Consider the following 27,284-nt stretch of genomic DNA (forward strand, 5'->3'; position numbering starts at 1 on the left):
TGGGTTTAGGTTAATTGATTCTCATTAACTTAGAATTTAGTTGGTTGGCCCGTAGGTCAGGCCTGTCTCATTAAGTCGTCATCCGATGGGCCACTTAAGTACATGAAAATGGATGGGGGCGAATTTTCCTACTCAAATGGGCCCAAAAACTAGGCAATTCAAAACTCAAATGGGCCATATCAGGGAAAACTATAGGGATGGATCTCTTTTCGTAGAATATATATCCATGCAGTGGGCCCCTGAAATCAGTATAAGTTCTCCTAGCATATGCACATGAGATCCTCATTGTAAGCCCCATATCATAGACCGTACCGTTCCACAGGCTTCCGCGGTCTTCCCGGTCGAATTCCGGCAACCTTCGACCCTTAACCGGTATTTGCGCGCGACCTGGATTCTCGTGCCGTCAACCCGAGTCGACTCAACCCAGTGCTTATACCTTAGCGACCGCGTCGTCGCTGCGGTTCCGATGCCGCGACTCGCGCGCTGATGCGATGCTCTGGTCGGGAGTTGTGGGCCGGCGTTCGGTGCGAGGAAACGCCGCGCGTGCGAATCCCGAGAGAATCTCTACAAGGTGTCACATCAATCAATCAATCCCATCATGTCAAGTACACATCACCTTTCACCCTTTCCCAAGCAACCCCCAAAGTCAAAAAGCTCTTACACAACCCATGCTTTTCTTACACATTTAGCCAAAAGTCAAAAAAGTTCTTACACCCCCATCCCTCTCTCCCATCCATCACTCCATCACCCATCACTCCCTCTCTCTCTCTCCCTTACAAGTCTCTCTCTCATTTCAAGCTCTCCCATAAGCAAAAAAATCCATACGTATGAGTCCTCCCATGGTGAGAAAATTGCATTTGTGAGGCCCACCTTTCCTACCCCTTCATCTCTCATCTCAACCATCCATTTCTCATCTTCCTCCATCAAAGAGAAGCACAAGGAGCTAAGGGAGCCAAGGGAGCAAGAAGATCAAGTGGTGGGTGCCTTGATAGGGTAGATTTTGATATTTTAAAAATGGGCCAAGTGAGGCCAACCGATCAATGGTTTGGATCTCACTTTGGACCCTAAGATGTGGCCGATGGCCCACTTGGATCATCATGATCATGCCATGATGGGGCCATTCTCCATGGACCCCATCATGATGTTTATTTCTCTTGCATGCTTAGGGTCATTTAGACCGTCTCTTTTAGTGGAGAAGGGATCTCCACCGTTGGATTTCGATTTCTTGGACCCACATGTAATGGGACCCACTTGATGTATGATTTAGTGCAAGGAAGGGCCCATAGTGCCGGGGTCCCTCCATCACGCGGATCTCACCCTCTATCTCTCTCTCTCCCTCTCTATTTCTCTTATTTATGCTTGATGATAAGAAGGTTGTGTGGCCCACTTGAATGGACCCCACCACAAGGTATGTGTTCCATCCAAATCACCTACAAGTGGGGCCCACTGTGCATGTATTGTACCACACCATCCATCAGTGGTGGCCCACATGAGGAGGCCCACCTAGCTCTTTTTTTGGAAAACACAAATAGCTTGTTTCCAAGCCAAGGAGGGTGGTCCACTTATGTAGGTCCCACCTTGATGTATGTATTAAATCCATGCCGTCCATTCCTTTTCCATGCTTATTTTAAGCGTTAAACCAAAAGATGGGACCAATCAAACTTTCAGGTGGGCCATGGTACGGCAAACGACGGGTTTACCATTGAATTTTTCCATGTTTCTATACGCCGAAACAGGCCCAATATTGGGCTTGTTTTGCTTGTCAGGAGCTATGGAAGAACACTGGACGGTGTGGATTCACTGGATGTGGACCCCACCTGTAAAATCCACAGGTTTTCTAAATATCAAAAAAAAAATACAACATGCATGCAGCCATTGCTGCTGTGTCAGAGCAGGCAGCGGCAGCAAGGCCAAAGTGGCGTGCCGCCAGATACAAAGACGCGTAGCCGTGGGCCCCACCTTGATGTTTATGTGTCATCCAATCCATTCATATGGTGGACCCTGGGGTCAGTGGACCACCCTTCAAATTTGAGGTCCATCCAAGACTCGGGTGGCCCACATCAAAGGAAACAGTGTGAATTGGACTCCACCCTTGAAACCTTTTCTGGGCCCACAGAAGTTTGGGATCAAGGTGAAATTTGTTTTCACCCTTCATCTGGGCCCACGTGGCCTTGTCAACGGGTTGGATGACATAGCAACATTATGGTGGGCCCCACATGGAGCCCACATAGATGTATGTGTTCCATTTCCACCGTCCGCCTGGACGGTGGAGCCCGCTGTGATGATTGTGTGGGCCCACTGTGATGATTGCGTGGAGTCCACTGTGATGCGTGCGTGTGTGTGTGTATGTATATATATATATATATAATGTTATATTTCATATAATATTATATGTATTATGTATATATATATATTATATACTATATATTTATATATTTTTGCTAATGTTGAGGCCCGTGATTGAGGCCCACCTTGATATATAGGTAAGGCCCACCTCAGTTTGCTTGTGGCCCATGATTGAGGCCCACTTTGATGTCTATGTAAGGTCCATGCGTCGAGGCCCATTTAATGTATTAGGGGCCCATGGGTCGAGGCCCATTAAGATGTAATGGGGCTAATGGGTTGAGGCCCATTTGATGCATGTATGGGGCCCAACTGGCGAGGCCCATTTGATACATATAAGGCCCGTAAGATTAGGCCCATTTAATGCATTCTAAGGCCCACGGGTTATGGCCCATTGCAATGCACATAAGGCCCATTGGTGTGGCCCATTGTTGTGGCTCACTTGATGAACATGAGGCCTATATGATACGGCCCATTTGATGTATTAAAGGCCCAATGAGTTATACCTAAGGTTCATTGCAATGTGCAGTCCCAATATGATTTATGTAATGATGTTTACGTCAGGGCTATGCCTTGGGAGCAATGGTGGTTTGACGTCCACATTGCAAATATAGTGTGGTTAAATGTCCGCATTATGACTTTTCCTAGGGCTCATTGTTAGGCTCGTACGTCTAATGTGTAGGCCGTCTAGGCCCATCTTTGTTATGATTATCATCCATCCCATATAACATGTTTAATTCCATGATTCATAATCATATGCATCATACGTATGCTTGATATGAGAAATGCCTGATCATAGCATATGCCTTCGGGCAGATGGTTTAGGGGCTCCCGTACAAGGGGTGTTGCCCTACATGAGCGCACGATACGCGCAGGATTGCTGCATGACTGGATAGTGTGATTCATGCATTCGCATTGTGTGATATGGTTACTGTATGCCCTAGCGACATCAGGGCCGTAGCCTCCACAGACGTATCGTGGTTGGCAGGATTGGATACCGGAAATACTGTTCTACATGAGGTGCGATAGATATCCCTGGGTGAAAGTCCCTAAACCCTTATGGTACCTGGAGGTTGCTCCAACGTCTAGACCGAGTGGATGCATGAGCGCTGAGTGCCGATTACCAGACGGTTGCGCTTTCCACTGTATCGTGGTCGGTTGGAAGGGGGTGTGGCCTTACTGGCCCGAGAGTAGGGGGCAATGCTAGGTTGAGTCTGACCAGCTCGAAGAATGGGTCCGCTATTGACGAGCCGAGCCCGATATTGGCAGGCGGATAGTGAGGTCTTTTCCACTCACCTTATTGCGCGCGATGGGGCGGCAATCTGGCTTGGAGTGTACTAGACCCCGGTGCTATTCCAGATTTTGAGCTATATCGATATGTGGACTTAGATGAGGATTTGTATGCTTGAGTTGCATTTTGCATTGCATGGCCTTGGTATGGCCGACATCATTCATGCTTTGCATCGCATGGCCTTGGTACGGCTAATGGGATTCTTGGCATTCATCGGCATGTTCCGCATTACTCTGATACTGCATAACTACATTACCACCTTGAGCATACACTTTCACCACCCTCTAAGCTTTCTATAAGCTTATGCACGACCGTTGCGTGCAGGTGACGTTGGATCGCAGCAGCGCTGAGGCTTGGGCGCGTAGCTGATCTTTCTTGGAGCTTTTGATCTATCATCATTGTATTTCCCTTATGCTCATTGTACTTGTAAAGTTTTTGATTATAGTGGAAATGTGATGGAGTTTTTGGTTGTTGTTTGTGGGTTATGCCTTTGGTTATGCTTATTACGAATCAAACTGATGTTGAAAATCCTCCTTGTAGCATTCCAGGATCGGAACCTGGCGAATGGGCGCTGGGAGCCGAGAATGGGGTTCTACGGAGGCTGTCGGCGCCGGATTCGGCGATCGGGAATTTTGTGAGCCGGGTTTCCGAGTTTGGGGCGTGACACTCATCATTCATTTTCGTGCAGATGATGATTGATAAAGACCATCTAGTCATTAGGCGAACTCTTGCATGGGCCATAGCCAGAAAAAATCATTCTGACCACCCCATTAGTATATTTTTCTTTTATTTATTTTTTACAATGTTCCTTGTGCTGTAGCCTGCATGAATTTGGACTGGCCAGATTTTTTAGGCATGAACATGAGAGGGCTGGGCTCACCCATCATTAAGCCGTACCTATTGCATTGTAGGTTAAATCTTAACTTACAAAGAGATGTGTGAGGCCCACCTAATGTGCACTATATCTCAAAAAAAAAAAAAGGGATGGAGGAAGTACCTTGAGTAGTATATATAGCTACAACACTATCCGATATATACCCCGATTACATAAAGAACAACTATCAGACTGATTACAAAAAGAACAAGTATCAAACAGAAAGAACAAGTATCAGACAATCACAAGCATCCCTATCCTTACTGTTCCCTGTGGTGTGGTCCACCTAAGTATCAGATCGGCCCGATTTTTGGATTCACAAACTCGACTACCCGAGCTGTTTGAAATGATGGACGGTGTAGTTGATTTCTTGTAACCCAAAGCTTGATTGGGCAGCGGCCATGGCTGGCCGACGAGCCACTATCCTTAAAAAAAAAAAAGTCTGAGTGGCTGAGTGGTCCTCCTACCTGATAAACGAGTCTGAATGGCCGGATCAAGATCGAGAGTGGCTGGCGTTCGGGTAGAGACGAGATTGTTTTAGGGGATTTAGGGTTTGACGCATTCGGGTGCGGCCGTGTGGGTAGAGAGGGACGGGTAGGGTAAAAACTTAAAAAGGGTAAAATTATATATATATATAGGTGATGGGTAAAATAATAAATTATTAGTTATTAATACATCCAGTCCGGTCCGAATTGGATTGGATCGGATCGGATCCAATCGGATCGAATTTCGGATCGGTCCGGTTCGAATTGACATTGACACAAACTTGATCCGATTAACGGTCGGATCTACCTGATCTTGCTCGAACCTGACCGATTTAGGCTGTCAGTTCGGTTTGAATCGAGTTGGATATGGTTGGATCGAGTCGGATCTATTGGAACGGGTCTAATATGCCCAGCTCTATCTACAGGGGACGAGAATTGCGTACTGAGTAAACTCTGTGGGGCCCACCGTAATTTGTGTATTATCCATGTGGTTCATACGTTTTTCCAGCTCATTTTAAGGCATGAGTCCAAAATTGAAGTACATCCAAAGCTCAAGTGGACCACACCACAGTAAACAATTGAATGTCAGCTGTTTAAACTTCTAAGGACCACAGAAGTGTTAGATCAAGATGATATCAGTGTTGTTCGTTCATTCATGAAAAGATGAAGAAAATGTTAATCAATGGCAATGATAATTAGGTTAGAATTCACGTATTTAAATCACCTACTGAACATATATCTTCAAATGAAAATTCATGTAAGAGAGATGCATCTAGAAAAATCATTCCCCCTCCCGAATATAGTCCAAGTCGTTGAAAATTCACATCCAAGTGGATTATGAATAGGGATAGGTGACCTTATAAAATCTATGAGGGTTTCATTATTAAATTTGAGGAGTCTAGCCTCATTGAGTGAGAAAATAGGTAAATCAGAGGATTTTTAGCCTCATTTTGTACTTCATATGTAAATTAAAAAATCTTTAACCTTATTTTCTTTCAATAGTTTAGTTTTAAATATGCTTAATTTTAAGTATCATTTTTTATTACTAGACTATCATTGGTCATTAATATTTCAAAAGGTAAATCTTTCTAAATGACCATAATAAGCATGTTTCATGTTTTTATTGATATATGCACCATATTCCTTTATTAGTATGTGCTTATTGAAAATTTCATGATTTATAGAGCTTTCAATTTTTTATGCTTAAATAGTATATCTATGGAATTATTTCTTTGTCAAATACTAACAAAAAGGGGGAGAATAATCAAGTCTCACCAAAATAAGTTGAATTCTATTTTGTAGGTTTTGTTTGTTTATTGTAGGGAATTGATGGAGATAGGGGAAGTAATGCATAATTCCATGGCCCGATGAAGGGTCATGCAAAATTTGGAGATGATCGGATATGGGGTTTGGTCGTACGGGTTTGATTTGTGATCAACGGTCACCGTTCCTCGATCAGGTCCCAGAGTTTGTGGACGGGCGTAGAAAAATACATTAGACCTTCACCGTAAATGTAGAAGAGATTTGACGGCTAGAAAGCCTGGTATCTCAGTTTTTTATTTCAAGTGCCAGATTCCAATCCCGGCATTGGTGGGGTGCTTTGGGCAAATGCCAGATCCCAGTTCTAAATGTCCATTAGGTCCGTGGTCCGCGAGGGTCCAAAAGCCCAGTGAGCTCTATAGTTCTCTAAATTTTTAGATTTTTCTGACCTTCCCGTGCCGCAGTATAGCCCACACGGGCTGTTGTTAAGTGTAAACGGCCCTCCGGCTTGGCGGCGTGTACTTGGTCTTGCCATGACCCATCTGGTCCACTCAATTTGGCTAATCTTGGATTAATGTATTTGTGGAACCTCACCACAAGTAGTATAATCGAACAGTCCTGTGGCAAATCCTACGTGGACGCCCCAGAACACTATTCTGGCTGGACGGGATGTTACAATCTACCCTCCTTATAAATAAATTTCATCCTCAAAATTTGTACCTATTCATATTGTTGAAGCAAGCTTGGGTAATGCTTGCGGACTTCTGCTTCCGTCTCCTAAGTGGCCTCCTCTTCATCGTGATAGGTCCATAATACCTTGAGCAATGGGATGACCTTGTTTCGTAGGACCTGCTCCTTCCTATCTAGTAGTCGAGTAGGCCGGAGAATATATGTGGCATTTTCCTTGAGTTCTACATATTCCTACTTGATGATATGCGAAGGATCGGGGACGTACTTCTTCAACATTTATACGTGGAAGACGTTATACACTCTGGCTAGAGGCGTGGGTAGGGCCAAGCGATAAGCAACCGCATCAACTTAATCCAAAATCTAGAATGGCCCGATGAACTGCGGCGCGAGCTTTCCCTTCTTGCCGAAGCGTAAAACGCCCTTCATTGGAGAGATATTGAGAAATACGTGGTCCCTCCGCCTTGTGTCAGCACAGCTTTTCTGCCTGCTTTGAGCCGTCGAGAGGCGGAGCCGGATAATCTCAATCTTCTTGGTCGTGATCCGCACCAAATTTGGTCCTAGCAAACTCTTCTCACCAATTTCCTCCCAACAATGCGGGGCTCGACACGGACGCTCATACAAAGCCTCGTAAGGCGCCATATCGATGCTAGCCTGGAAGCTATTGTTGTAGGTGAACTCGGCATATGGGAGACAATCGTCCCAACTCTCCTGAAAGTCCAAGATGCAAGCCCGCAACATGTCTTCCAAGATTTGGTTCACCCGCTCGGTCTGCCCATCTGTCTGAGGGTGGAAGGCGGTGCTAAATTTCAGCTTCACCCCCATAGCCTCCTAGATGCGGGTCCAGAAGAACGAAGTGAATCGAGTATCCCGGTCCGACACAATCTCCAACGGGATGCCATGGAGTCGAACTATTTCTTTGATGTATAACCTCGCCAAATCATCAGCGGAGTTCGAAGTCTTGATAGGCAAGAAATGAGCCGATTTGGTGAGCCTATCCACAGTCACCCATATCGAGTCATGCCCCTTCTTTGTCTTGGGCAAGCCGGTAATGAAGTCCATAGATATGAAGTCCCACTTCCACTCTGCAATAGGCATGGGTTGCAACAGACTCGGGGGTCGGCGGTGCTCAGCCTTGACTTGTTAACACGTGAGGTATTGGGACACATACTCTGCTATTTCCTTCTTCATGTTATCCCAACAATAATTTCAATTCAGATCCTGGTACATTTTGGTACTACCCGGATGCATCGCTACCTTGGAGTTGTGAGCGGCATTTAGAACTCCTCGTATCTCCTGAAGATTTGGAACACAAAGGCGGCCTCGGTACCGCAATCCTCCATCGGTACCGATCCTCCACTCGGTCTTCCCATCATTCCTTGCTTTTTCCCTCATCTTCTTCAAATGCTCATTGCCCCCTTGAGCTTCAATGATTTTACCGTTAATCAGCGATTGGGCCTGAATGTGGGCTACGACCTCGTACGGTTCCTCCACGGTGAGCTTCATGTCGAAGTCTCGAACGAATTCCACTATATCCCACTCTCTCACCATGAGCGGGGCTGCAAATTCAATTGTCTTCTTGCGACTCAAGGCTTCCGCCACCAAATTGGCCTTGCCAGGGTGATATGAGAAATCAAACTTGAAGTCCTTCAACGTTTCCATCCAGCGGCGCTGTCTTATGTTCAGATATATTTGAGGCTCTTATGATCAGAGAAGAGCTCAAATTCTTCGCCATAGAGGTAGTGTCTCCGTATCTTCAAAGTAAATACTACTGCCGCGAGTTCGAGGTCATGAGTGGGGTAGTTCTCCTCATTCTTCCTTAGCGGTCAAGAAGCATAAGCAATTGCCTGGTCTTTTTGCATGAGTACACAACCTAAGCCCATGCGAGAGACGTCGGTGTATATGGTGTACTTGACCCCTTGCTCAGGTAGCACAAGCACAGGTGCCGACGTCAGTTTATCTTTCAACTCTTGGAAGGCTACCTCCGCCTTTTCATTCCAGGCAAATTTGAGGTCCTTCCGAGTTAGCCGGGATAACGGTCGGGCTATCTTCGAGAAGTCTCTAATGAATCTGCGGTAATAGCCTGCAAAACTAAGAAAACTTCGCACTTCCGTAACTGACTTCGGTTGCTTCCAATCTTGTACCGCCGCCACTTTGGTGAGATCCACAGATATCCTTTCCTTGGACACTACATGTCCCAGAAATTTGACCTCCTCCTTCCAGAAGGTGCATTTCCTAAATTGCGCAAACAGTCAATTTTTCTCTAGGGTCTTGAAGACTGCCCTTAAATGTTCACCTTGCTCTTCACGGCTCCTTGAATAAATTAATATGTCGTCGATGAACACGATGACGAATTTGTATAGGAATGGCCTAAATATTCTGTTCATGAGGTTCATGAATACCGCTGTGGCATTGGTGAGCTCGAATGACATAACCAGGAACTTATAATGGCCAAAACAGGTCCTGAAGGCCGTGTTCTGTATATCCTCATCCCTAACTCATAGCTGATGGTACCCTGATTGTAAATTGATCTTTGAGAAATATTGAGCACCCTTCAACTGGTCGAATAAACTCGTCGATTCTGGGCAACGGGTATTTGTTCCGAACCGTCACTTGGTTCAGTCTTCTGTAATCCACACATAATCGTAGAGAGTCGTCCTTCTTTATAAATAGGATCGGGGCTCCCCATGGTGATACACTGGGTCGGATGAAGCCTGACTCTAGCAAATTATCAATTTGAGTCCGCAGTTCTTCCATCTCACATGAGGGCTGCGGTAAGTAAGCAAGGAGATGGGCTTGACATCCGGAACCAGATCGATCGTGAAGTCTATCTCACGTCGAGGCGGAAGTCCAGGTATGGTCTTAAACATGTCCCAAAAATCTTGTACCATGGGTGTATCCGTTATCGAGGGTCCATCATAGCCCTCCTCCAATGAAGCATAACACAAAATTTTTTCTTGGTGACTGACCTGGAATGGGAACGTGAAGGGAACTTCGTCGCCCTCGTATATTTTCACTGTCCTTGTTTCACAATCAATTTACGCCTTCATCGATGTCAACCGGTCCATACCCAGGATGATGTCATAATGGAAAATCTTAGTTGCGATCAGATCAACGAGTACCACCTTGCCCCCCAAGTCTATGAGGCAATCACAACACATCCTCGTCGCTTCAGAAATACTTCCGGCGGCGGCAATGATTCTCACCCCTATGATAGGAGTGAGACGTAGCCCTAAGCGCTTGAAGGTTGCATGTGATACGAGGGAAACAGTAGCTCCAGTGTCTACTAGCAGAAATATGGGAGTACCTTGAACGTGGAGCGTCACCTCGAAGGCCGTATGATTGGGAATAACTGCATCTTGGCCATCGGCCGTTAAGGCATGCACCCGTGCCTACTGTAGGAAGTTCGGCCGCTGCATGGGCTGTTGTGGCGGCCTAACTTGAGGTGGTGGTGGACGGCGAAACTGCTGGCTAGGCCCCATTACCCGTAAGGGCGGAATCTGCAAGGCCTGTTGTGGGGGCCTGGTGTTGCGTTGCGGTGGCGTGAAGCCAAGATCCCTCATTCTAGTAAAACAGTAGGGTTCAGAGTGACCCGCCCTCTTACAGTAGCTACATGTTTGGACAGGTCATGCAGAAGGGGCCGGTGTGGCGGCCAGTCAGGGCGGAGAGTTAGGGCGTGGCCTTTTTCCTGAAAAGGAAGAGGACGGTCCCTCCATCCTGTTTCGTGGCCCTAGTTGTGAACGGTTCCGTGCGACACGCTCCTCATCCTAGTCCGTCCGTATCGACATCTCGACCAGCTTGGCATATGTTCTGATGCTGGCACAACACATCTTGGAGCGGATACCGCTCCTTAGCCCTGCCGAAAATTGGCTCATCTTTTTGTGAATCATTCCGCCTCTTGGACCGGACTTCTAAGCTCGCATTTCCCTTGGGATCGGCCCTCTGCTTGCTACGTCTTTCTCGTGTTGGTCCCGGCTCGGTGGAAGTCGGCCTCTTTTTCTCCATGGGGAAAGAATCACCAGAACCGTGAAGAAGGAGAAAAAAATTGCAAGGAGATGCCGCTTCCCATGGCAAAAGGAAATGGGTCTCGAGTTTGGGGTTGAAGCTTGGGTGTAAATGGAGAAATGTGGGTTGGGTGTTGATTTGGAGTGGGGGTTTGAAAATGATTTGAAAATGGGTTAATGGATTGGAGGATTTGGGCTCGGAAAGGAGTTTGGGAATGGGGTTTTGAAAAGGGTGGAAGTGGGTTGAAGAATGGGTTTGGAGAAGATGGGTTGGAGAGAAGGGAAAGAAGTTGGGTTGAAGATGTGGGGTTTGAGGAGGGATTGGGGTGGTTTAAGGAAAATGGAGTTGAGGGATGGATCCTAAGGAGTGATTTGGGAAATGGGTTGAGGGAATGTTGGGTGTGAGGGGTTTGAGGTTGGGTTGAAAGAAGAAGCTCCCCTTAGAGAAGGTTTGGGTGAAGGGAGAGAGAGATGGAGTTGAGATAGAAGGGTTTGGAGAGGTACCTTGAGGTTTTTCCCTCTTGGATGACTAGTAAGAGAGTGTAATGAGAGAGGATGGAGGTGGGGTGGTAGGGCTTTGAGTGTACATAGCAGTGGGGCCCAACCCATTTTCGAAATTGCAAAGGGCCAACAAAGAGGGGGTTCGGCGGGGAGCACGCCGATTCGGCGGGGCACACGTGGACGGGCAGCGGGGAGCCCACGGCTCGCTGGACCACTGGCGTGGGCCATGAGGGTGTGCGGCGGGGAGCACGTCGATCGGTGGGGGCCACGCGGCTCCCTGGAAGGTTGGCGGGGAGCCCGCGGATTTAAGTCCCGAGGCATTTTTGACGCTCCTGGGCATCGGAATAGCTCCCCAGAAAGTGCTACACATGATTTTGGGGTAAGAGAAAATGATCTCTGCAATGAGCCTAGTATCTTCGCGAGATTCTTCTTGGTTAGGGGCCAAAGTCCCCTTTTTCTCCTTTCTCTCTACTTCCGAAAATTTTTTGTTTTCCCTTACCTAATAACCCCCGCATGGGTTGGAACTAACATGTCGGCCTAATATTAGTTCGTTTGGACTTGGACGAGTACTCTTACTGTCCAGCCATTCAGTTTACGGCTTGTTTCTATCAGTATACAGGGGAGTTCAAGAGTAGAGCAAGGACAGGTGGGTATCCTATAAAGATATATTAGAAAAAGGCTTCGACCCTTGGCCTGCTTGGCTAGCGACATTAAGTTGTACTAATTCGGATTTCCATGCTAATTCCAACTCGAGATTGGAAATGACATGTTTGGAATGAGTGTGGGATGGAATTTCCGAATTTATTTCGTAGGCTTGCTAAACGAGCCTCAATTTGAAAGATGTAGTATGGGATTTCCCATCCCATGATGGTGAATTTCTAGGTTTAATGCGGAAAGATGACCCGGGACTTCCTAGTTAATTGAATCGGTTCGCGCCGACTAGCTCTCAACTTCTTGTCCGGGAATGGGGTGGTTCATAGGGTTTTGTGGCTTCTATTGTGTATCCTCTCAAGTCAGCGGATGCGTTAGTGAGTTCATGACCCATAGCCCAATTGATTCCAAACTATTGCTCTAATACCAACTTGTAACGCCCTAAAAATCGGGGGTCGCGCATACGCTCAACTCCCCAGTTCCCAAGAGTCACTTTTAACTGATTTCCATTAATATGCATTTAATCCGTTTTAGTTGCGCAGCCTAAAATTTCCTGGAACATGAAACATAATCACACAAGTCTACTGAAGTGAACGAGATCAAACATATATCTATATACATGTCCAAAAGAATAAAATGGGCACACATGACGCTACTCAACAAAATCGCAAAAGAATAGTAAGTCCAAAAGAATAGAACTGAGCCCCCTGCTCAGTGATCCAATCCCACCTCTCAAGCTGGCAGAGAACCCTCCATCAAGTGAAAGTAGGACAGCTCGTCCTCCTCCTCGAAGCTCGCCTCACCAGGCTCCTCTGCCCCTGAGTCACCTGCATCTATGAACGAGTCTGGTTGGTGTTTTAAAACACCATCCCAGAGTGGGAGTGAGTGATCAACTCAGTGGGTGTTATTAATCTTAAGTTATCACAGGCATCAATTATAATATGATCTTAATGAAAAGTAATCAATCATGTACATCTAACTAATCTTATTAATGTGCATGCATGCAGGATGATATGATGCATGTTCTTGCCATAACGCTCCCTCGAGCGACTCCATCTAACGATCGCGTATGACAACACTCCCTCAGAGCGACCTCGACTGCTAAGTCGCCACCCTAACTAGTGCGATGCAATGATCGTGTTAGCCAAGTTCTTAGTTAAGTCCATTCATCCAGCCGGTTGGGGAATCTAATACACCCCGCATATCAATGCCTTAAACTAGTGGTGAGGTCAAGACCTCCCAACGCGTGAGGCCGAGACCTCGCGGTCCGTGATCCCGTCGGGTTCCTCATCCCTGACTTCAAGCACATGAGGAGTGCCGAGAGAAAGGGATCGCTCGCGGTCACTACGGGGAGGCGCGGCACCCCAGCGTAGGCCGACAGCTCAGACACAGTGTCGTATTCCACCATGCCCGGCCCAAGAGGCTGTGGACCAGTTGCAATCGATTATTGGTGGGCCGCTTACGGTTGTAGGGTGTTTCAGGTTCTATACATGTGTGAGCAAACAGGTTAACAAACAAGGTTGGTCAGACAATAGGCTAGACCACGCGAGTCAGGCGAGTGTGGGATGAGTGACATCGGGCACAAGGGACCCATATAGTCAAACTACAGCCACCCGAACACACCCGCACAAACCCACGGGTCTTGCCATAGTATAGTCCTACCGATGAGACTATCGTCTCTCATCTTATTCCTGACCAACCCAATAGTATGTTGGTGATCCATGACATACCGACAATCCAAGTTATCAACTAGCATATCACATCATGTTTTCATGCATTTCAATCATACAAATCATATACTCTCAATGAGCAAGCTATCACTATCATGAACAAGTGCATGTGAGTTGTGTGGGCCTATGAGGAAGTTGAGCACTTCCCCCATATTATGAAATCATGTGCACAAGCGAAATGACATCATATATACTATGAGGCACAATACATGAAGAAATCGAACAAGGCATAATCATGTAATCATACATACACAAAAATCATGTGAGAGGCAAGAACGACATCAAGAGAGCCAAACATGCAAATCCATATAATTTCATAAATATATACTTCCTAGGGTTTCTCTAGAATTTCAAATATTGCATCCAAACGATCAAAATCATTAAGCTTATACTAAAATTGGTGCTAGGCCACCTAAGAATAATAGTCCGCACCTTCGGATTCATTAGAGGCTTGGGAATGACCTAGGAGCGTGGATTTTGGGGTCGAATGGCCGGAATCCCTAAAGCATACGTTTGTATGTTAGAATCCCATGTAAGTCTCTCCTCTACACAAGGGTTTCAAGAAAAAGGGATGAAGGATCTTACCTAGACGATCAACGAACGATCCTTGAGGTTGTAGTGTTGGGTTTTCCCTTTGGAAAAAGGATAGGGAGATGCAAGATCGGCTTCCTTAGTCCCCACCTCGATCTAGGGTCCACCTTGCTCTACCTCCCTCTCTCTTTCTTCTCTTTACTCTCCTTCGTTGTTGGAGAATTGAGGAAATTATGAGGGAGCTAGGGATTGATTGTTGGAGGATGATGAAAGTTATGAGGGAGAAGGATTGATTATTGGAGGATGGTGAAAGTTATGAGGGAGAGGGATTAATTGTTGGAGGATGGTGAAAGTTATGAGGGAGTTAGGGATTGATTGTTGGAGGATGATGAAAGTAATGAGGGAGAGGGATTGATTGTTGGAGGATGGTGAAAGTTATGAGGGAGCTAGGGTTTATTCCCTAGACTTGGGCCCTTTGGCCTTAAGTTTCCTCAAATTCCCAAAATAGCCTACTAGGACTCACTATTGGTGTTGGAGTGGCCCTAACACTCCTTTGGCCACCAAATTTGGTGGTTAGGTGTATTATGGCCCGATTAGGGCCCGTGTAAAATTTGGGGACAAACGGATGAACGGATATAGGGTCTGAGTAAGCGATTCCGACCTTTAAATGGCCCTGTGGGGTCCATTTTGGTGATTGGAGCGGTTCTGGTGGCCCTCTGGCCATGAAACTTATAGGATAGATACTCCATGGCCCGATGAAGGGCCATGCAAAATTTGGAGACGATCGGATATGGGGTTTGGTCGTACGGGTCCGATTTGTGATTAACGGTCACCGTTCCTCGATCAGGTCCCAGAGTTTGTGGACGGGCGTAAAAAAATATATTAGACCTTCACCGTAAATGTAGAAGAGATCCGACGGCTGGAAAGCCTGGTATCTCAGTTTTTTATTTCAAGTGCCAGATTCCAATCCCGGCATTGGTGGGGTGCATTGGGCAAGTGCCAGATCCCAGTTCTGGGTGTCCACTGGGTCCGTGGTTCGCGAGGGTCCACAAGCCCAGTGAGCTCTATGGTTCCCTAAATTTTTAGATTTTTCTGACTTTCTCGTGCCGCGGTATAGCCCGCATGGGCTGTTGCTAAGTGTAAATGGCCCTCCGACTTGGCGGCCCGTACTTGGTCTTGCCATGACCCGTCTGGTCCACTCGATTTGGCTAATCTTCGATTAATTTATTTGTGGAACCTCACCACAAGTAGTATAATCGAACAGTCCTGCGGCAAATCCTACGTGGACGCCCCAAGACACTGTTCTGGCTGGACGGGATGTTACACTTTATGCTTGCTTAAACTCACATTAACTTGTTTGATAATCTTATGTTAGTGAATTAATATGTTACATTTGGAGCAATCTGATATTAGTTGTCCAATACTAAAAATAAATGTTTCACTTTCACACATTTCACACTTCACCATCCATTTTTTTATAGTTGCTTACGAAATAGTTTTTTATGGTAATCATGCTATAAAATAAATACGATATTAGTGTTGGAGATTTGTGTTGTGGAATCACACAGATCTAGATCTAGGATAACAATCTAATAATGTCAAGCATTCACAAGATAAAACAAAGATTTAACGTGGAAAACCCTTGCGGGAAAAAACCACGGCACAATACGACAGAAATCCACTATGAAAAGAAATTGTAAAGAGAGAGGACTTATCCGATTCGAACCATCTCGAATCTCACCCTTGCTACACCATTTGATAACCTTAGAACCCTTTTAGGAATCCTTGGAAAACTTTTAGAAGCTTTAGAATAGCCTTAGGTACCCCTATTTATAGTTTAGGAAACACCCCTTTCGCACCGACCTTAGAACAGTCCGAAAACTGCTTCAAATTTACACAGTTTGTGTAACCCTCGATTGTCAAGCCAGGTACTCAACTGGTCGAAGGACCCCCTCGACCGGTCGAGACTGACCCTTGCCTGGTTGAGACCGAAAAATACCACTTGCTGGACTTTGAGTCGAGCAGACCTCGACTGGTCGAGCGGACCCTCGACTGGTCAAGTAGCACGTTGATAGATTTAAGACATCTGACTAACAACAATCTCCACTACGTCTTCAATCTTTAACCGTGTAGCTCCTTAACCTCTTCTCTTATCTCTGCATCACATCATAGTTTTAATCAACGCTTCTCGTGCACACTTCGTCCTTCTTTTACGCCATCGCCAAGCCCAGAGAAGTTGCACAGAACTTGAACTTCTCTGTAAGAATGACCTTAGTGAGTATGTCTGCTGGATTCATACTGGTGTGAATCTTTTCCAGTATTACGCCTCTTTTTTCAAGCACCTATCGGATAAAGTGCTGACGAACATCAATGTGTTTAGTACTTGAGTGATAAATAGAATTTTTAGCCAAATTAATAGCTCTCTCGCTATCACAGTTAACCAGCACGGCCTCCTGCTAAAGTCCCAACTGATTTATCATGCCTCTGAGCTAAACACTTTCTTTAAATGCTTCCATCACTGCCATATATTCTGCTTCGGTCGTGGAAAGAGTCACTACAGATTGAAGCTTTGACATTCAACTAATTGCTTCACCCGATGGTACAAACGAGTATCCTGAAGTAGACTTCTTAGAATCTATACTGCCTGCGTAGTCAGAATCCACATACCCTACCAACTTTGTCCCTGTTTTCAAAAGTTAAGACGTAGTCTTTCATATCTCAAATGTATCGAGTTAGCCATTTCACCACTTCCCAATGTTGCTTGCTGGGGTTTGACATGTGTCTGCTCACAATACCGACTGCCTGTGAAATATCTGGTCTCGTACAGACCATGACATACATTAAACTGCCAACCGCATTCAAATAAGGCACATGAGACATAACCTACTTTTTCTCATCTGATTTAGGACATTGTTCTAAGGAAAACTTAAAGTGAGTCACGTGGGGAACGCTCACCGGCTTTGCTTTGTCCATCCCATACTTAATCAACACCTTTTCAAGGTATTCTACCTATGATAACCAAAGTCTAGTCTTCTTCCCGTCTCTATGAATATCTATAACGAGAACCCTCTTTGCAGCCCCCAGATCTTTCATCTCGAATGTCTCTGATAACTGAGTCTTCAGTACATTGATTTCAGACATATCATGATAGGCAATAAACATATCATCAACATACAATACTAAGATGATGAATTTTCCATCACTCATTGTCTTGTAATAGACACAGTGACCGTATTCACTCCAAGTAAATTTCTGACTCACCATGAAAGAATCAAAATTTTTATACCACTGCCTAGGTGACTGCTTCAGGCCGTACAACAACCTCATTAACCTGCAAACCTTTTTCTCTGCCCCTTTAACTTCGTATCCCTCTGGTTGCTTCATGTAGATCTGCTCTTCTAACTCTCCGTGCAGGAATGTAGTCTTAACATCCATCTGTTCTAGCTCGAGATCGTATTGGACAACCAGCGCCAACACGAATCTGATAGACACTTGCTTAACCACCGGCGTGAATATCTCTGTGAAGTAAATTCCTTCTTTCTGTGCATAACACTTCGCTACCAACCTTGCTTTGTATCTATCCTATTTCCTTTTAAATAACCACTTGCATCCGATCGCTTTTTGACCCATTGGAAGCTCCACCAGCTCCCATGTGTAATTTATGTGCAACGAGTCCATCTCATTATCCATAGCCGCCTTCCACTTTTCTGCATCAGGCTCATTAAGAGCCTTCCGAATAGTAGACGGGTCCCCTTCATTTATAATGAGGGTGTATGTAATATTAGAGTCGTCTCTGTATTTGCCGGTAACCTGCGATCACACGGTGGATTCTTTTTCACAGGTGACTACTCCACTTGGTTATGTACCTTTATCTTTGCATGTCTCTGCCTGAGTATCATCTGTGTCAATCTGGACGTCTACGATCACCCTTTCTGGTTCCTCTTACTCCTCTTGATCATTCTTGCAAAATACGGAGCTTTCATCGAATATGACGTCACGGCTAGTGATGACCTTCCGTGTGACCTTATCGAATAATCTGTAATCTTTCACACCAATGCCATAACCAACAAATATATACTTTTTAGCTCTATAGTCTAGCTTATCTCTCTTAACTGACGGTACATGAGTGTAAGCCTCACAACCAAATATGCATAGATCTGAGTAGTCGATTTTCTGACCAGATTTTACATTCAATTGCCATTGAAAGAGACTAGTTCACTAAATAACAAGCTGTGTTAACAGTGTCAATCCATAGGTCTTTACCCAACGTAGTATTACTTAACATGCATCTGGCCCTCTCTAGGAGAGTCCGATTCATTCACTCAGCCACATCGTTTTGCTCTACGTGTGGCATACTATGTTATGCCTGATGATCCCTTCATCTTTACAATAATCATTAAACTCAGTGGAAGTAAATTCTCCACCATTGTCAGTCCTTAAAACTTTTATTTTTTGCCCTTACTATTTTTTCACTATTGCCTTCCATTATTTGAATATTGTGAAAACTTTAGATTTATGTTTCATGAAGTAAACCCAAACTTTCCTGTAGTAGTCGTCAATGAATGAAACAAACCATGACGACCCTCCAATGGAAACTTCTAGTGATGGCCCCCATACGTCAAAGTGCACATAATCAAGCACTCCCTTACAAACATGTTTTCCAGATTTAAATGACAATCTAGATTGTTTACCATATATACAATGCTCGCATATATTTAAATTAGAATTTTTAAAAGCTGGAATCAAACATTGATTAGAAAGTACCTTCATGCCCCACTCGCTCATGTGGCCCAGATGAGTATGTCACATAGAGATGTGGAGTTTGCAATAGCTGTTGTCACTCCACCTGCTGAAGTACTCCCAATCAACCTGTAAAGGTTTTCGTATTTTTGTGCTCTCATAATGTAATGCCCTGAAATTCGGGAGTTGAGCATAACTCATCACTTATGCAACATATTTAATGATGGATGTATGTTGTCTATATGAGTATATAAAATATGGAATAGATTAAGCCAAACTACAAATATAATTTAGGGATAAGTGAAGAACGCAAGTGGAAGACTTAAAGAAATATATGTGTACATGTGCAAATCCCTGAAATACATATTCATACCATGTCGAACTTACAAGTGTCACTATCAAAATTACAAGTATCAAATTACATCATTTAATTTCCAAAAGAAATCCCAGCATCCCGTGCATCAGAGCAAGGCTCACTAGAACCCGTTTGAAAACTGCATATAAGAGAAATCAGCCTCATCATCATCAAACTCCTGCTCTGCCTCAGGAGCCGCATCCATATCTGTAACTAAGACAGAGTCTGGTGGGTGTTTAAACACCGTCCCAGAACGTGTAAGTGAGTGATCAACTTAGTGGAACAATAAAGCAAAGGTTAACATGTTATCAATTCAATCAAGCAGTAATGATAAAGCAGAATAACCAAACATGTCCTAAGTACTCTTGTTAATGTAAGGATGTATGTAGAATGATGCGTGCCCTCACGCGTACACCCTCAGCGTCTTCATCTTATGTTACGCATGACATCGCCTCAAAGTGCGCCACGTCTACAAGCACATGCAAATGTGGTGCATGAACATGATTACCAAGTTGTTATTAGTCCTTTTCATACAGCAGGATTGGGAAGCTAAGGTACCTTCCTCATATCACCATCCAAACAGTGATCCATACTAGGGTCGTCAATCCTAGATCATCTCATACGATCATATGGTTGCAGGTCATTGCAAAGGGCTCGTCACCAATCAATGCACGCCTATCATACCTTCGTTACTACACTAAGGCTCGTCACCTCAATGCGGTATCCAGGCATGCTCGAGGTCACTACAAAGGGCTCGTCACCTCAATGCGATATCCAGGCATGCTTGAGGTCACTACAAAGGGCTCGTCACTAATCAATGTAGGCCGACAGCACAAATATAGTGTCCCATATCACCATAATCAGCTCACGAGTTTGGTTGCTCACTGGTCACTACAGGGAGGCTCGTCACCCTAGCGTAGGCCGACAGCTCGACCACGGTGTCTCATACCACCATGTCCGACTCATGAGTCTTAGCGGATTAAGGTACAACGGTTTACAGGATTTGCACTGGTAAGTTTGGTACCTTAGATTCAAGCAATAGCATCCATACATGGTGAACATACATCGAAGAATCGGGTTACTTGACGAACTCGACTAGCACGAGCGCACGTTGGGTTGAACGACATAAAGTGCGCAAACACTCCGTGTGGCCAAACTACTGCTGACAACTCTAATACGACTCGGGTTTGTCAAAATACGTCCTTTGTGGCGAAAGCAGCCTCAGCCACAATCTCAAGGCCGATTACCGATTTCCTGGACTACTCATAGTCCCAAACACATTCCACTACAACAGGTATGCATATAGAATTTAAAACAGTAATGGAACAACAACTCTAATCATGAGGTATGTAAGCATTTAAAGAATATTAACTTAACATGGATTTTCACATAAGTAATACTTGAAATTAAACAATAAGGAATATGACTTGCATGTAGTAAATCATACATATCAATAGGAGTGTTGAGAATCACTTCTCTACGCCCGCAATTAGGCTAAAATGTTGCACTTTAAACCATTCAGACATGTCTACAAACACTTAGAATACATAGTACAACATACATGGCGTATGTTGAAATACACGCATTTGGACAATTCCTTTTACCAAGGAGTTGACGCACATACATCTAGCATACATACACGATAAATAATCGTGGCAAACACATGTGCATATTTTATACGTATACGGTACTTCCTATATATACATAGAATACACAAATCTCAATATACCACATGCATATCAGGAACGCAACATAAACATAGCATTTGACATGTGAAATCTCATCCATAACAAGAATAAACCATTAACTGGCATTGAAAGCCTTGAAAACCATAACCTATACGATTAAAGTCCGCACCTTAAACCAGAAAAGAACACCGAACTGATTTCAGACGATATGTCTTCGTCAACGGCGACAGGATAACCTAAGGCAAGAATAGAAATGAGCTACAACAACACATAGCCTCATCTAAGCTCTAAAACAGATTAGGGTTAGGTTAACTTACCCAAGGATGAACTCAGAATCGCCGGAATAACGATTCCAAAGTGAAGGTTTAAGGATGAAGGAGAACAAGAAAGAATCTAAGATGATTCACCAACTTTCTCTCTCTTTCTTAGCTAGGGTTAGGAAATTCGTATGGAAAAGAGAGCTAGGGTTTTAAGGTCTATATATAGGCCTAACATTGATGAAAATAACCCCAGGGCCAAGGTATACTTAGGTTATAACCAAAATAGGCCTCTCTCGATCCAACGAAACACTTCTGGTGGGCCTTTTTCCACGAAAGGTTGGACTTAAGCTCATTGACCATGGATCTTGGTCAGACTGAGTTTTCGTACCGATCGGATCTTCAGATCAGCCGTGGCGGACCACACTCAAATCAACGGTCACCGAAACTCGATCAGGTCCACAGGCACAAGGACATGCCTAGGCCATCTTCCCTGATCAGAGGGTGAAATTGGGTCAGAATCCAATGGTCTGATTACTTAAAATCATCGCGCAAGCGACATGACTAAGATTTTATAAAATCACATTAATTTCTCACCGTTCTCACACTCTTCACTCCAAACTCTGTCAAATCGACCCAGAGCATCATCTGGACTTGATTTTCGAGGTGATGGCCAAGTCCAACATGGTGACCAATACAGCCTAAGATCATCGCTATCGGACTTTCGACGCGCGGTCTAGGTCTGATCCAGAACTTCCAAAAAATCCCAAGAGCAACTGGATTTAGTAATGAATCCCAGATTTCAGAGTAACCTAGCGCTAATGATTCTACAGGTTTTGAGTCATGCAGATCGAATTTAAAGTGATTAATGCAAATTTCACAAGCAATCGAGTTTAACATAATTACCCTAATCAACTTCTAAGGAAAGATAGAGGTAGTACTTGGGTCAAGGCACGAAATTTCCCGGGTCATTACAATCTACCCCCCTTAAAGAAAAATTTCATCCTCGAAATTCATACCTTCTCATATTCCTCAAGGATCTGAGGGTAGCTCTTTCTAACCTCAGCTTCAGATTCCCAAGTAGCCTCTTCCTCACTATGATGCGTCCATAGAACTTTCACAAGAGGGATGAACTTGCTACGCAATACCTGCTCCTTCCTGTCTAAAATACGCATCGGTCGTAGTACATATGTGGCATCCTCGCTCAACTGCACCTGTTCCCAACTGATAATATGCGAAGGATCAGGAACGTGCTTCTTCAGCATAGAAACATGAAATACGTTATGCACGCTCGTAAGAGGGGTGGGCAAAGCAAGGCGGTATGCTACTGCTCCCACTTGATCCAGAACTTGAAATGGACCAATAAATCTCGGCGTAAGCTTTCCCTTCTCACCAAACTGCAAAACTCCCTTCATAGGAGAGACCTTAAGAAATACATGGTCTCCAACCTCAAACTCAAGCGGTCGTCGCCTCGTATCAGCGTAACTCTTCTGCCTACTCTGAGCTATCAGAAGTCGACGTCGAATAATGTCAACTTTCTCTGAAGTCGCCTGCACCAAATCTGGGCCAAGCAAACTACGCTCGCCAACTTCTGCCCAGCAATGTGGTGCTCTGCACGGACGACCATACAACGCTTCATAGGGAGCCATGCCGATACTCGCCTGGAAACTGTTATTATACTCGAACTCTGCATACTGAAGATAATCATCCCAACTGTCCTTGAAATTCAAAACACAAGCTCGCAACATGTCTTCCAGGATCTGATTCACATGTTCCGTCTGCCCATTTGTCTGCGGATGAAACGCGGTGCTAAACTTCAATTTCACAACCATCGCTTCCTGGATACGAGTCCAGAAGATAGATGTGAAACGCGTGTCTCTATCAGACACAATCTCCAAGGGAACTCCATGCAGACGTACAATCTCCTTGATATACAATCTAGCTAACTCGTCTGCAGAGTTTGTGACTCTGATCGGTAAGAAGTGAGCCGACTTCGTCAATCGGTCAACGATCACCCAAATAGAGTCATGTCCCTTCCTCGTTCTCGGCAACCCAGAAATAAAGTCCATGGAGATGAAGTCCCACTTCCATTCTGCTATGGGCATGGGCTGCAGCAACCTAGGAGGTCGGCGATGTAACACCTGGTCCATTCGGTACTATTTTCCATGCATATGTGCATGATGATTGATGTCCTTAGCTAGACATAGATTGACCGTTCATAATACACACCCAACTGACCAGAACCCCAAGACCTTGAAACCTATCTCATATCGACCGCCCCATCGCCGTGATCGTGGAGGTACCACCTGTGCGTCGGTATGATACTTCGTTAGTGAGATACGCCGTGAAGAATAATAAGTGTATCATGTGCGCATGACACCATGTATTTCATTCCACACATTGCACAACACATGTCAAGCACACATGTACATGCCACACATGGGTGAGAGAATCTCTACCCATGTGTGTGATGTCACATACCCATACCTCCCATCTCTCATGTGCTCCCCAAAGTCAACATCTCTCCATGCCACACCTCATGTATGACATCATCAAACCATGCCATCCCATGCTTCTTTAATCCACCATTAATTACAAATCATGAGTTAATTATCAAAATTATAGCCTAAGCTAATATTAATCACATTAGCCTAACTTAACCAAAAGTTTATCCATTTCTCTATAAATACACCTCCACCCCTTAGCCTTTCACCATTTTTCTACAATTAGAGAGAGAGAGAGAGAGAGAGGATTGATCTTGGTGGGCCATCAATCACATCCCTTCCATCCATCTCAACCATTAATTTCATCTCAACCATCCATCTAATTCATCAAGGTGAGTACACCCACCCTACTCATTCTTATTTTATTTTGTTGTGTTTATGTATGGTAGAGATGATGTTAATGATGATGTGATTAATGGTGTGGATGATGAAGATAGTATGAATGATGGTGAAGATAATTGCAATAAATGATGATGATGCTATTAATGGTGGGGATGCATAGGAGAAAACATATAAAATTAATTTATTATAGAGTTCATGTGGGACCCATTGATAGTGGGCCCCACCAAAATGTTTGTATGGCATCCAAATCACCCATCCATTGGCCCATTGGGCTGGCCAAACTCACACACACTTACACGTATAAAAAAAAGAAGAAGAGAGAGACACTTCCAGCCATTTGATTTAAAGGGGCAGGGGTTGTGGGTCCCCAACGGGCCCCACACGTGATGTATTTATTTAATCCACGTTGTCCATTTAATTTCTCAGCTCATTTTAGCCATGGAGCTGAAAAATGAAGACAATCCAAATCTTAGGTGGCCCACACCATCTAAACTAATGTGTAGACATGGCTAAAGCATATAAAAGTACTTGCTGGGCCCCACCTGAAATTTGGATGCATCTGAAACTTGGATTGAACGCTCCACCACGTGGGACACACACAACATATGGACTGGATCGTCCTGTTGTGGGCCCCATATATGAGAAACAAAAAAAAAAAACACTCTGACGCTGCTGCTGTAACGTCTCTATTATGCTGGAAGAAAATGGGCCCCACCACAGGCCCTACCTTGATGTATATTGAACATCAGTACCGTGCATTTGATGGGTCCCCTCTTAAAAATGGGTCACGCCAAAAATTAACCGTACAAAGAACCTAGGTGGCCCACACCATCTAAAATAATGTGCAGACATGGTTAAAACATATAAAAGCACTTGCTGGGCCCCATCTGAAATTTGGATGCATCTGAAACTTGGATCGTCCCCTCCATCAAGTGGGACACACACAATGATGGACTGGATCATCCTTTTGTGGGCCCCATATATGAAAAATTAAAAAAAAAAAAACAACAAAGAGCCCATAAGGGCCAGCGTCTGACGCTGGAAGTATTTGGGCCCCACCACAGGCCCCACCTTGATGTATGTCGAACATCGCACTATGCATTTGATGGGTTCCATTTAAAAATGGGTCACCCCCAAATTTCAGCCGTATACGTAACTCAAGGGCCCACACCATAAAAATAAATATTAATAATAAATAATAATTACAAAAAAAAAGATTTGGATCAATCTGATCACGAGGTATGTGTTATATCCAAACCGTCCATCCATTTGGCAAGTTTGTCTTAAGGCTGGAAAAAAAAAAAGAAAAAAAAAAAGAGATAGATTTAACTATCAAGTGGGCCACACTACAAAAGTGGCGGGGATTGAACATAAACCATTGGAACCCTTTTGGGTTAGAAATTTTGGAGCAGTATGAAATTTGTTTTTCCCCTTAATTCAGGTCTTTGTGACCTTATGAACAGATTGGATGGAAAATAAACGGTATGGTGGGCCCTGTAAATTGTTTAGTGGTGAAATCATTATCTCCACTACTGTTTGTGGTGAGGTCCAGATAATCTTCGGATATGATTCATTTTTGGATGATGCTATAAAATGATCTCAAAAAAATAATAATAAAAAAATAAATAAAAATAGGTGAATTGTGTATATGCAATAAATACATCTCTTCGCACCCATGTAACCTTGATCTCCTTAACTGTCTGTACAACTCGAAGCTCGAGTATGTAAATCACCTGTTAGGTCCACCTGAAATTTGGATGTATTTGAAACTTGGTCTGACCCCTCAACCAAGTGGGACACACATAATGGATGGGCTGGATTTATGAACCACACCTCTGTGGGCCCAACAAATAATTATGAATATTTAAGGGAGGGTAACCCTCTCAACTTGTGTGTGGTATGACCCACTTTGATGTAGGTGTTATGCCACTTAATCCACCATGGTTATGACATGATTTATATTTAAGATCCTCATCGTTTATCTATTTTATCAACTTTTTTGACGATATGTTACCAAGACTTAGGCCCATCCCATGATTAGATAGTCGTACGTTCTGAAATAATGCAAATTAAACTCTCATCATTGAAAATTCATTATGAGCCATCCTGACGATGTATTAGATATCGACCCATATACCGGGTTTCCTTTAAGCCATTATCCCACAGTACAGTCAATCCAACCTGAATTGGACCATACAATACAAGGCTGTGAGGATAAGTACTTAACTATTGAATTCAACTTAAGGCCACCATGGTGTATCTATTTAATCCATGCAGACCATCCACTTCCTCATATCATTTTAGGACTTGGACTAAAATAATCAAAGCAGACCTAAGTCGTAGGTGGGTCACACACAACTCAACCTCATGGGAAATCCCCATGGACTCTACTGCATAGGACCCATTATGAATTCCATTGATATGTGAGCCTAAGAATGTTAAGGCCCATTTTGAGTGAACGCCATGTGGACCCATCAGTGATAGCCTTGTTTGGGCTAACCATTGGGCCTCTTCGATAAGAGTTTGTAATTTCCATGTGTGGAATGTATGATGAACTGGTATTGTAATTTTTGAAGTAATGATGATTAATCCTTTAAATGGGCTGATTGTGGACATCCCTTGATCACTTGGCACTTTGGTTAGAGTGCGGCCCCAAGTAATAAGATCATGATACTTGTGTTTAAACTCTTAAAAACATGTTTAATTATAACAAATATATAAACTCTAGTGGTGTGAGGGTGTGATATTACCTGTTTGGCCCATTGATCATGTGGGTATTTGATGTATGTATAGCCACCTAATCATAGGCAATGGTGGAGTACATGTAGTATACGTAGTCATCTAATTGTATGAATGTGAAATACGTACAAGGTCACCTAACCGTATGAAATCAAGTGGCATTGATGACCATTCAACAATGTAGATTTGTACTTATCGACATAGATACCACCACTTGAATCACACATGACCAAGTTGTACACTAAACCGAATATGATTTAGGGTTATATTACCCAAGCTAATGCTATCAAGATCCTGGATTT

The 27,284-nt window shown here is 44.1% G+C and overlaps 1 protein-coding gene across 1 annotated transcript; it reads right to left on the reverse strand.

Moving 5' to 3' along the window:
* Positions 1-8,149: 8,149 nt before the first annotated feature.
* LOC131244222 (uncharacterized) lies at positions 8,150-8,602 on the reverse strand. Its single transcript, XM_058243865.1, has one exon. It carries the CDS (start codon positions 8,600-8,602, stop codon positions 8,150-8,152), a length of 453 nt encoding a protein of 150 aa, XP_058099848.1.
* Between the last annotated feature and the right edge of the window lie 18,682 nt (positions 8,603-27,284).

Source organism: Magnolia sinica, chromosome 4 (genome assembly GCF_029962835.1).
Source record: "Magnolia sinica isolate HGM2019 chromosome 4, MsV1, whole genome shotgun sequence".
Lineage (NCBI taxonomy): Eukaryota > Viridiplantae > Streptophyta > Magnoliopsida > Magnoliales > Magnoliaceae > Magnolia > Magnolia sinica.

Excerpts from the sequence above, each read along its gene's own strand:
- LOC131244222 (XM_058243865.1), bottom strand. The coding sequence starts at position 8,602 with ATGGAAACGTTGAAGGACTTCAAGTTTGATTTCTCATATCACCCTGGC.